Raw genomic sequence first — 12,479 nt, 5'->3', positions numbered from 1 at the left:
TAGATTTACTACTTCTTTTAATTTTTATCATATATATCATGCAAAAAAAAAGATTTTACAAAACAAATTTGTATAAGCTTTTAAGATTATCTGTATTAATCAAAACATATGAGATATCCGTAAATATTCGTAAATATCCGCAAATATATATTTATTTTCCGGATATCCGTTTTCCCGAATATCCATATTTTTCTGAAGCAAAGCAAATCGAAAAATTAGATATCCGTGACATACAAAACAAATCACAAATATTTTCAAAAACCCGGATATCCGATCCGTACCATGCCTAGTGTTTTTTTTTTTTTTTTTTTTTTTTTTTGCAACCGCCTAGTGTTTTTTATGTTGTGTGCACATACACATACACGTACACAAACAAACTTCCCTTTTATCCAAATCAACACCACATCAAAGCTGCTTTAATTTTTTTTTCTTACGGTAATCAATCATTTCTCATTTTCCCTTCTCGCTGTCCCTATCAACTATCAAGTATCAACCCAACCTATAATAATAATAATAATAATAACAATAATAATAATAACAAATCTTCACTCTAATTTTTTTTGTAACTATAAAACTCGAGTTCACGTATTAAAAACAAGTAAAATTATGAACACAGTTGTACGCATTGAGTTCATAAGCATACAGATTTTGTGTAAATTGCGGTGAACTAGGCTGAATTAAGATATTGATATTTGAGAGTTCTTGTAATAAGAGTGATAAGTACATACCTGGAAAATCCTAATCAAAATTGATATAAAACCTAACTAAAATTTATTGGGAAAATTATTTTTTAGAGCAAAAAAAGGATAATTATGTCCTTTTAAATTAATCTCATATACTTTATGTCTCATTAGGCTAATTATTTTCAAAATGGCAATAATACCCTTAAAATTGTAATTTTTAAATATAATAAATAATTGGTTCGATCAAGCGGGATCGATCTATCCGAAATTACAAGGTCAAACAGATCGATCGATCATGATCATTATGCATAACAAAAAAACGCGGAGCATATACTGATCGACCTGGTCCATTTCACTCGATCGGCAAATATCGATTTCATACAGATCGATCAATCTCGAATTATAGACCGATCGATCTCGTGCCCAAGTAAGTATTCCAAATCGATTTCCTGATTTTCTTCGGTTATATCCGGTTTGATTCCCACTTGATTTGAACCGATCAAACACGATTTCAACTCTTTAAACTTGATTTCTTTGGGATGAAACCCATAATTTCTCATCTCCTTCACAAACAAAGGGGGAGAAAATCAAAGTCTCAAGTTCATAAACCCTAAATCACTCAATTTCACACTGATTTAGTAGAAATAATGTAAAATTTCGTGAAATTTTTATGAACAATCAATGGAATATAGAAAACAGCGTGAGAAGAAGGTTACCACGTTTTGTTTTTGTTTTTTTTTTTTGTTTTTTTTTCTTAAAATCGATTGTTTCAAAAATATGAAAGTGAATATTCCAAAAATATTTTGTTTCCATACTTTTAGGAATTGATTTCTTATCCGTAGAATACAGTTAATCTGTAGAAATCAGTTTCTACAAGTTTTTAGAATTATAGTAATGTGTAGATTTTGATTTCTACTTGTTTTAGATTTACAGTAAATATGTTGAAGTCAGTTTCTATGTGTTTTGTATTTCCCTTCACTTGGTTGCTCAATGATGTTCCTGGACCATTAGAAAAAAGAAAAGAAATCAGTGTCCTCACTCACATAACAATGGACTTTAATATCTAGACACGCTTGCAATTTTTCAAGAGTGTACCTCACTATTTTAAGAAGCATTTTAGCACATTGGTGGCTTCACTGGAGCTTACTCTAGTTTGAATGCATTATGAGACTGTTAGAGATGATGGTAACAGAGTCTTGGATCCTCTGGAGATGATGGTAACAGTTCTTCATGTCTTCTCTTGTGAAGTCAGTATCAATGCTGCATAAAAAATGAATCAATTATTAGTAAGCTTCTTCTTCTTCCATTTTTCTTTAGAGTCAGATTTATGTTTATTGATCAGTTATTATTCTGCTAATTTTATGGGAGAGCTCCTCTATATGACATCTACCATTTGCAAGCTTTAAGGTTTGCACTAATGTTTCCAGAGATCTTCATGTCTATAAACTGAACTACCAAAAGTTTCTCAGCAAGATAAGCAACTAAACCAGCAAATCTGTTTTGCTGTGACTGAACTCTAATCCAATATCAATATAGACAATTATAAGAAATTAAATCTAGAGCAGAATATTGCAGATTAAAAATCCATATGAGTTATAAGGAAATACTGGTAGTGTTACTGTTACCTTTTGGTTTATGCATATAAAAGAACCACTTAAGATACAATCGGCGCGGTCCATTTACGGCGGTTTTGAGACTAGAGGAAAAGCTACCATGGAAGCTCTTAACCTCTTGCTAGAGGTTCCTGATTGTGGCGGCCATTGGTGTCACCGCCTCTGAGCGTAAAAAGAACAGTGATTCCGCAGCTCTAGAATTCATCATCCTTCTTTCTGTAATGGATGATATTTTTAATCTACCGGGATTGCAAGCGAGCCGCATACGCCTTCTTCATCACCATCGTATATATACTAATTCACTGAATCTTCTAGGAATTGAAGCTTAAGTATTAGGCGTGGTGGATTGAATGACATAACTGGATATGTTTGTTTCTCAGACGAATCTAGAAGGAGAAGAAGCGAAACGCCTAGAGTTTGACAATGAAAAAATAGTCGGTTAAGTTCACGTACTGTGGGATGCGAAGAAGAGGTCGATTGAATAATCACATAAAAGCTCGGTTGAGTTAAGCATCTCAATTACATTACAGGGAGATGAAAGTCGATCTAGTTTCTGAAAATTTCGGCATAATGATGACGTGGAGGTCTGAGAAGGGAGAGAAATCTCCTTTAGTATGTTAGAATTCTCAGGTCTTGGTTTAATATCGAAAGTACCACTTATGACTATAGCATCGTACTCATCAAACATGGAAGCAATCCAAAAAGGATCTTCAAGGGCTGATATATATGGATGGCCTTTTGGTACTGGAGAATGTGTTCTGAATGAGAAGAGAAAGGATTTGTTTTTGTTCTCGTATGCCATGCTTTGATCTCGCAGACATTGACTGTATGGTTGCCTCGCTAACCGCTGTAGTAACCGATCATTATACCGCAATCTTAACTGTCTGGGCCTATAAAGTATATCAGGCCCATTAGACCCAAATGTTCTTTCGTCGTTCTCCTCTCTACCGTTTTGCTTTTTTTTTCCTTCTCTGTCGAGAGACGCGTTTCTTCTGCTTCCATCACCTAATAAGTTTCTACTAAGATCCAAATCGTCGAATCACATGTATCTCGATCTGAGTTTCGCAAAGGTAGATTAATACGATACACAAGTTTCTTCTTCTTCCAATCCACCAGATCTCAAGCTTCCATGGCTCTCAATCTCCGCCAGAAACAAACAGGTAACTCTCTCTTTCTTATCACTATTGAATAGATTAGGCTGATGAATCTGGAAATGAAGAAGCTAATGATTTTATTTTGAATCTCTTTGAACGATCTCAGTTTCGGCGATTAGTTGTCTATCTCTTAATATGATCTCATCATCACTGTAAAATTAGATTAGGCTAAAACTTTGTGTATAGGAATCTAGAAGTGAAGATACTTATGGATCTTTGATCTGTGTGGTTTGTTACAGAATGTATAATCCGGATGCTGAATCTGAACCAACCTCTGAAACAAAGCGGAACCGCAAACGAGGAAGTCTACAAGATCTTGATCTACGACAAGTTCTGCCAAAACATCCTATCCCCTTTGATCCACGTCAAGGATCTCCGTAAACACGGAGTCACCCTCTACTTCCTCATTGACAAAGACCGCAAAACCGTCCGCGACGTCCCCGCCGTCTACTTCGTTCAGCCCACTCACTCCAACATCCACAGGATCATCTCCGACGCTTCCCAGGCTCTCTACGACACCTTCCATCTCAACTTCTCCTCCTCCATCCCTCGTCCGCTTCTCGAGGACCTCGCTTCGGGGACCCTCAAGTCGGGTTCCGTTGAGAAAGTCTCTAAAGTGTATGATCAGTATCTGGAGTTTGTGACTTTGGAGGATAACTTGTTCTCCTTGGCTCAGCAGAATACTTATGTTCAGTTGAATGATCCCAAGGCTGTGGAGAAGGATATCGAGGCCATTATCGAGAGGGTTGTTAATGGGTTGTTTTGTGTGTTGGTGACGCTTGGTGTTGTGCCTGTTATTAGGTGTCCTAGTGGTGGTGGGCCTGCGGAGATGGTGGCCTCTTTGTTGGATCAGAAGCTGAGGGATCATCTTTTGTCTAAGAACAATATGTTTGCTGAAGGAGGTGGTTTCATGAGCTCCTTTCAGCGTCCTCTCTTGTGTATTTTCGACAGGAACTTTGAGCTTTCGGTTGGGATTCAGCATGATTTTAGGTACAGGCCTCTTGTTCACGACGTTCTTGGGTTGAAGCTCAACAGGTTGAACGTGCAGGGAGAGAAAGGAGGGATGAAGTCGTTTGAGCTCGACAGTTCTGACCCGTTCTGGTCGGCTAACAGCTCTCTGGAGTTTCCAGAAGTGGCTGTGGAGATTGAGACTCAGTTGAACAAGTACAAGAGAGATGTTGAAGAGGTTAACAAGAGAACCGGTGGTGGGAGTGGTGCTGAGTTTGATGGGACGGATTTGATTGGGAACACAAAGCATCTCATGAACGCTGTGAACTCTCTCCCGGAGTTAACCGAGAGGAAGCAAGTGATTGACAAGCACACCAACATCGCAACCGCGCTCTTAGGACAGATCAAGGAGAGATCTATCGATGCTTTCACGAAGAAAGAGAGTGACATGATGATGAGAGGCGGAATCGACAGAGCTGAACTTATGGCTGCTCTTAAAGGCAAAGGTACAAAGATGGACAAGCTCAGGTTCGCAATCATGTACTTGATCTCCACGGAAACCATAAACCAATCAGAAGTTGAGTCCGTGGAAGCCGCACTGAACGAAGCTGGAGCTGACACAAGCGCGTTTCAGTACGTGAAGAAGATCAAATCCTTGAACGTGTCTCTTGCAGCTTCAGCGAACTCAGCAAGCAGAAGCAACATTGTAGACTGGGCTGAGAAGCTTTACGGGCAATCCATAAGCGCGGTCACTGCAGGAGTCAAGAATCTTTTATCCAGTGATCAACAATTGGCGGTGACTCGAACCGTTGAAGCTTTAACTGAAGGGAAACCGAACCCAGAGTTCGATTCTTACCTTCTGCTTGACCCGAGAGCTCCAAAGCCTAGCTCAGGTGGTGGTAGCCATGTGAAGGGACCGTTTAGAGAAGCAATGGTGTTCATGATCGGTGGAGGGAACTACGTTGAGTATGGGAGTTTGCAGGAGCTGACACAGAGACAGTTAACGGTGAAAAACGTTATTTACGGAGCAACAGAGATTCTTACTGGGAGTGAGTTGGTGGAACAGCTTGGGCTTTTGGGTAAAAAGATGGGTTTGGGAGGTCCGGTCGCTTCGTCCTCTTCGTCTGGTCACTGAGCTTGAGAGTTTTTCTTCTTGTGAGAGTTTTTCTGTTTTGTTAAACAAATCTCTTGAATGCTTTTATATTTTAATAGTCTTTTAATCCGGATTTAGATTCATTATAAAAACTTGCTATATCAGACTAAATTTTAGAATTTTCAATTATTTTTTCAATCAATGTTATCATGAAAAAAAAAGAAAACATTATACGAAGGAAAAAAAAACAAAGAAGACATTACAGTAAATTAGTAAAATAAAATAAAAACTAAATTCACATTATTTCTTGTTTATAAATTTGAAATTTTATTTAATTAGTTAAAGATTTTTCAATGATTTTTGCAGAAACCAATCAATGATAGTTTTCCCAAAAAAGCAAAGAATCCATTATTAAAAAAAGAAAATCAAAATAAAATAAAGTAGGGAGGAGGAAACCAAACAAAAGCAAAAGCAAAAGCAGGTGGTGTCCTTTTTGTAAGATTGTCTTCGTCTCTGCCTTCCATCTCACCCGCTCTCTTCGGAAAATCATCAACTTCCTCTTTGCCTCTGATTCGTTCCTCGAAACAATCAATCAATCAATCACCTGGAGCCAGTCTCCAACCTTATGATCTCGAATTGTGAGGATCCTTTTTTTTACTTTTCGTATAATCATTTCATAATCTTTTAGATCGATTTAAATTTCTGTAGGATGGATTCGATTTAACCATTGCTTATACGTTTTCTTGATCCTCGTTGTGTTGATAGCCAATCATCATTTTCTGAAACGTAGCCATTGCCTATATATCCTTTTGTTTCAGACAGGCAAATGATCGGTCTAGGATAGAGTTAAGACATTTTTTTTAGGAATCTGCAAGGCTATTTGTTTTTGGTTTTGGTTATAAAGCTGTTTTTTTTTTCTGACTTATTACAGTTTAAAGAGGCTGGTGATGGCTTGTAAAGAAGATACTAACGCATCTGCACAAGATGAAGCCACTGAGATATGTAAGACTGAATTGGAATCTCGTCGGTTTCAGGTAGATAGTTTAGAAGCTGAGCTTTTGGATGTCAAAGCTTACCTTGACTTTGGTTCAGAAGAAGACGCCAGAAAAGAGGTAGGCGTTCTTTCAACTAGGGTGAGAGCAACTGCAACAATGTTGCGGTACTTGAGATCAAAAGCTAGAGTCTTGTCCATTCCTGATCTACCTCAGATGGAATATGAGAAAGACGGTGGTTCATCCTCGTGTATAGAGGATGAGATGCTCCAGTCCATAGAGATGGTTACTGGGGTGCTTGAGTCTCTCGTTAGGAGAGTCACAGAAGCGGAGTCCGAGACGGCTGTGCAGAAGGAGATGGCGCTTTTGGGAGAGGAGGAACTTAGCAGGAAGACGGTTCAGATCGAGAATCTGTCTGTGAAGCTACAGGAGATGGAGAGATTTGCTCACGGGACTAATGGTGTCCTGAGCGAAATGAGGGAAAGGATTGAGGAGCTAGTTGAAGAGACGATGAGACAGAGGGAGAAGGCTGTTGAGAATGAAGAGGAGCTGTGTCGTGTGAAGAGAGAGTTCGAGTCTCTTAAAAGCTATGTCAGTACTTTTACTAATGTCAGAGAAACGCTTCTTTCTTCTGAGAGGCAATTCAAAACCATCGAGGAGCTTTTTGAACGGTTTGTTTCGTCATCTTATTTATTACAGCCTTTGTGTGTAACTAAAACATCATTAGCTTGTGATGGTGAAACAGGTTGGTGACAAAGACGACACAACTAGAGGGGGAGAAGGCGCAGAAGGAGGTTGAAGTTCAGAAACTGATGGAAGAGAATGTGAAGCTGGCGGCACTTCTTGATAAGAAAGAGGCTCAGCTTCTAGCTTTGAATGAACAATGCAAAGTTATGGCTTTAAGTGGATCAAACATCTGAACAATTTGCTTATATCTTCGCCGGCGTTGTTGTTTTTTTGGCTCATCTCTTGTTTTTGGCTCGTCAGATTGTTGCAAAGCTTCTTACTCTATTTGGCATTTGTTTCAGAGAGAACATTCTTGTGACTTTTATCTGTAAATTTATTAAGGCTTATGCAAAAGCAAAGATAAGCCCCCAGAGTTTGAACTTTCTTTTGACTCTTTTATCTTTCATCAACTAGATTTCGAACACATAACTGGACTGTCTATATATGGATCTTGGTGTGGTTATAAGGAAGTTCATCTTCCACTTCCATCCAGGAATTGCTTATTCTGACAGTGTTGACTATGTAATACAAGCTGATGTCGCCGAGCTACAAAGACAGCTGATGAGCATGGTAGATGGGCAACCTGAGGAACTTTATGTTAACAACAGAGAAGTTTACCTCGAAAGTTTTTTGTGAAAAAGTACTTGGTATATGTCATGTCATTGGGTGCAAAAACATGAGATATCTTTAATATATTGATTGGACAAATTTTCTATTGGTTAGAACTTAGAACATGTGAAAAAATCACCATCTTTTGTCAACATGCATATGCTTTAGCTCATTTTATCTGCATCTCCCTCAGAACTTCTGTTTTCATACATTCGCTGCAATCTTTTTGTTGTTACAAGTTTTTTTCTCAAACATAAGCACTTTGTGAGTGTATAAAAACACAACTTAAACTAACTTTGAACTTTGTGATGAATGGTTGTAACAAGAAAAATGAATTCTTCCAGAAACATGACTTAAGAACCGGCAGTTACCTTCTCTTCTATATGTAAGTCATCTTCTTGATCGTCTATTGTCATTTTCAATCAACAGACCATGTGGGGATGCGTCGATTTTAGGCTCTTACAGATTTGTTTAGTTTATTTTATGTATGTTAGAAGGAGCATACATTCACTTCTTGTGGGTAGGGACTTATGACAATGACATTTATCAGGCTCTTGTTTAGTGAAGCTCAAGAAAATCAAAATAGTCACATGTGACTTGGAAACCGAAAGAAAAAGAGACAAAGATGTCGAAATCATTCTTGTTCTTTGTGGCCTTAGAACATGGGGAATTAACTTCCCCACTTTAGGGTTATCCAAAGAAATAAAAATCAAATCGGTGGCTCATATTTCATGGTGGAGAATATATGTCTGCTTATATGTTATGGCACTCTTAGCTTAGTTGGTGTTGCTGGTGGTGTTTGGATAGTAGCCACATGGGTGAGTCTTATGATTTCAAGACAATGGACCTTTCACACTTAACCCTCTTCTTATTTCTCTTGGCTCTTTCTTTTTCTTGTATTGTACCTTGTCTTCTTCTTGTTTCTTTTTAGAGAAAATTAGTTAAATATATCCAACGGAAGTCTATATTTGCTAACTACACACTGATTGATGTTAATGGTATCATATATGGTATTTAAGCTATGAGTAGACGATTTTACCCCTCTGTAATGATGAAAGCTTTTACTGTCAATTCTGACGCGGCAGAAAGCAAAACTGTGTCAGCTGAATAAAGTGATATTTGAAGTCATAAATTTACAGCTGGAGCGTTTTTAACCACATGATTTCTATTCATATTTACAAGTATATTATTTAGATAAATGTAACTTATGAAGAGAAACTAATGGAGAAAAATAATTAACAATATGATTATAACAATATAAAAAGAATTACTATGACAAAATAATATCTCTGCAGAACGACCAAACAAACTATCTCTCCACCACGATATAACAATATGACTAACTTATTTCTATATGATATTTATAATTTCGCCAAAAAGATATGTCCTATAAATTTCTCTTCATTAGTCTCAATTTTGAAAAACTACGAGCATATGAAAAGGAATATATTTGGGGATCTTCCAATCCGTCTAACAACAACAATAACATGTAAAGGTTTCGGCTAATGTAATTTGTAACCGCTAAGACATAGTGTTTTATATGGTCTAACATAGCATGTACCTGATAACAAATTATATATCAGCTAACATAACATATACCACGTAACAAAATCATCTATCGATTTTTTATATCAAATTATATATCATGTAACATAACATGTACCAGGTAACAAAAATTGTATCAGATAACAACAAGTCTATGTAGCATACAAGCTATTTATTAATAATTTGATATCAAACTATGTATAAGCTAAAATAATATGTACCAAGTAATAAACTAATTTATAAGATAATAAACAATTTATCAAAAAATGTATCAATTCGCAAACCATGTATCTACCAATTTATCAAGTAACAAACCATGTATGAAACAATGTATAAGTCGACAAACTATTTACCAAAACATTTATCAGCTACTAAATTAAGGAGCAATTAATAACAAATATTTGATAACATCTTATTTACTTCTAAAAAATACCCATGATATTTCCAAAAGTTAATTAAACTCATAATTTGAAAAATATTAATCGAATTTGAAAATATCCATAATCTTCCCAAAAGTTAATTAAACTCATAATCTGAAATTATTAATGAGAAGGAGTTAGGGAACATAAGCTAGGAACAATATAAATTATATGATTATGTCTTGTCGAACGGACACCATCAATGCAGAAACTCGTTTCAATTCGAGTTAATATTTGTTTCATGTCCACGAGACTGACAATGCTTTTAGCTGCGCAGAGTAGAGTCTAGAGATATTATGGTCTTGAAATTATTAATCAGAAAGCTTACGTACTTTGTCAATATAGATGTCTTATAAATATACAAACACCAATTAACTCTTCTTTTTATTATTTATGTAGTACTCTTTTTTTTTTTTTTGATAGCAAGAACATTTACAGACTCATATAGACTCCATAAACCATAGTGGCAACTCTGCATCCATGTGTATGACGAACGACGGTTGTATCCGAGCACTGCGTGCCAAGCGATCCGCCATTTTATTGTCTGTCTTCGAAACATGAACAATTTCTGAGTTGGTGAAGCTTCTTCTCAAAAGCTTGATATCCTCCAGGTAACTTCCAAATGCTGGCCATTCCTCTGGTTCTGAAACCATCTTCACCAGTTGAGAACAATCCGTTGCAAACGTGACCTGATATTGTCTTAAGTTTTTCATACATTCCATTGTCCAAGTCAATGCCTCTATCTCCGCATGAAGAGGTGATAAACTTGCCCTTACATTCCTTGCCCCTAACAAACCCTCAAACCCTGGAAGGGTACTGAGCCAACCTTGTCCTGAAAAAACATCTTTATCTTTCCAAGACCCATCCGTGAAACACCATCTTCCTGTGGTCACTAAGGGCAATCTAAGCTGTACTTCGGGTGCGACCCTTGGATTATTGATATTTTGTGCCTCAGCCCAAAGTCTTGACTCCAATTCTGCTAAGTTTAGCGTCTCTCTCGGCTCAATATCAATATTACTGAAAACTTTATTATTCCGGCCCTTCCAAATATACCATAGTATCCATGCAAACTGATGATCCTTCATTTTCGGGTTAACTCTCCAAAATAAATGATCCATATTAGTAAAAAGAGAACCAGTTGGAAAAAAAATAGGATTTGATGGAATCTTAGATAGTGTCCACACTTGCCGTGCCGGAGGACACTCAAAGAAGACATGATTTATTGATTCCTCTGCGTCTCCACACCGTGCACAAACTGTATCTCCTTGTATTCCTCTAGATTTTAAATTCTTTGTCACTGCTATACAATCTGTCACCAACTGCCATAGAAAATACCGTAGCTTTGGAGGACACTTCACTTTCCAACAAAATGCTTTGAGTATATCCACAATGGGACCATAAAAATCTGGTGGTTTTTCCTTGTCAGGATAGATCCTTTCTACTTGATACCCTGATTGTACCGAGTATTTTCCATTATTAGTGAAATGCCAACCATTCCTATCTTCCATCCGATTTCTACTCAGAGGAATACTTTCAATCAACTTTGCATTGTTGGGCTCCACCAAAGTCGTAAGTGCCTGTAAATTCCAAGTGCGGGATAAGGGAATCCACTGTAAGGTCCGGATAACTGTGATGAGAATTTTTGTTAGCTGGTCTCGGGCGAGTGGATGGGATCCAAGGATCATTCTATACTGAGATAGATGATCCTGTACCCACCCTTTTAATTAGTCCTTTACAAACCAGAGATCTAGCAGAGGTGATACTCCTCCAACCATACGACGGGGAATATAAGCGAATCGGATCCAGGGGTGAAGCATTCCTGTAATACCGTCCTTTGAAAACTCGAGAGAAAAGAGAATTTGGCTTCTCGATAAGCCTCCACAATTGCTTTCCAAGCATTGCCGTATTAAAATCATTCAGATCCTTGAACCCTAACCCACCATTATCCTTATGTTCACACAATTTATCCCATGATTTCCAATGCATACCTCGTGTGCTTCCTCCTGGACTCCACCAAAACTGGGCTACCGCACTCGTTAGTTTCTTCACTGTAGCTTTCGGTAACCGATACACGGACATCACATGGTTTGGTAGCGCAGTTATCACAGACTTAATAATCACCTCTTTTCCCCCTTTAGTGAAAAATCTAAAGGTCCAACCATTCACCCTATTATTCAAACGATCTTGTACAAAACCAAACACTTGAACCTTGGATCCTCCTAAACTTTCCGGCAGACCTAAATAAGAACTCATTCCTCCTAAATTCTGAATCCCCAATATATCTCGCAATTCCTGACGGCTTGATTCCTCAATCTTATGTCCAAATTGAATTGAGGATTTTTGAAAATTAATTTGTTGTCCTGATACAGCCTCATAATCCTTTAGTATCCTAAGAATAGTGTGGCACTCTTCTTTGTTTGTCTTGCAAAAGAACAAACTATCATCTGCAAATAGCAAGTGAGAGACAGCTGGACACGCTCTGGCTACCTTCATACCGGTCAATTGTTTCATCCGCTCTGCCTTTTTTATATTCATAATTAGAGCCTCTGACCCTCTGTACACATAATAAATAAATAAGGAGATAATGGATCCCCCTGCCGTAGTCTCCGCTGAGGTATAATGAGACCTCGTGGCTGCCCATTGAGTAAAACTCTATATTGAACTGAAGATATACACACTCGCATTAATTTAACCCAA

The 12,479-nt window shown here is 37.5% G+C and overlaps 2 protein-coding genes across 2 annotated transcripts; both read left to right on the top strand.

Annotated features, from left to right (window-relative positions):
• Positions 1 to 3,193: 3,193 nt before the first annotated feature.
• Positions 3,194 to 5,620, top strand: LOC106348231 (SEC1 family transport protein SLY1). Its single transcript, XM_013787926.3, has 2 exons — positions 3,194 to 3,456; positions 3,690 to 5,620. Exons 1-2 carry the CDS (start codon positions 3,426 to 3,428, stop codon positions 5,531 to 5,533), a joined length of 1,875 nt encoding a protein of 624 aa, XP_013643380.1. The 5' UTR covers positions 3,194 to 3,425; the 3' UTR covers positions 5,534 to 5,620.
• A 296-nt stretch (positions 5,621 to 5,916) lies between these two features.
• Positions 5,917 to 7,594, top strand: LOC106348233 (tropomyosin alpha-1 chain). Its single transcript, XM_013787927.3, has 3 exons — positions 5,917 to 6,129; positions 6,423 to 7,154; positions 7,229 to 7,594. Exons 2-3 carry the CDS (start codon positions 6,439 to 6,441, stop codon positions 7,401 to 7,403), a joined length of 891 nt encoding a protein of 296 aa, XP_013643381.1. The 5' UTR covers positions 5,917 to 6,129; positions 6,423 to 6,438; the 3' UTR covers positions 7,404 to 7,594.
• The last annotated feature ends 4,885 nt before the right edge of the window (positions 7,595 to 12,479 follow it).

The sequence above is a fragment of the Brassica napus genome, chromosome A6, assembly GCF_020379485.1.
Source record: "Brassica napus cultivar Da-Ae chromosome A6, Da-Ae, whole genome shotgun sequence".
NCBI classification, from domain to species: domain Eukaryota; kingdom Viridiplantae; phylum Streptophyta; class Magnoliopsida; order Brassicales; family Brassicaceae; genus Brassica; species Brassica napus.
Note: the sequence above shows the minus strand (reverse complement) of the source record. Positions and strands in the feature narration are given on the sequence as shown.

Bases quoted from the DNA above. Each gene is read 5' to 3' on its own strand.
- LOC106348233 (XM_013787927.3), top strand. From the start codon at position 6,439: ATGGCTTGTAAAGAAGATACTAACGCATCTGCACAAGATGAAGCCACT. The intron at 7,155-7,228 runs GTTTGTTTCGTC...ATGGTGAAACAG, and splicing joins ATCGAGGAGCTTTTTGAACG to GTTGGTGACAAAGACGACAC.
- LOC106348231 (XM_013787926.3), top strand. From the start codon at position 3,426: ATGGCTCTCAATCTCCGCCAGAAACAAACAG. The intron at 3,457-3,689 runs GTAACTCTCTCT...GGTTTGTTACAG, and splicing joins TCTCCGCCAGAAACAAACAG to AATGTATAATCCGGATGCTG.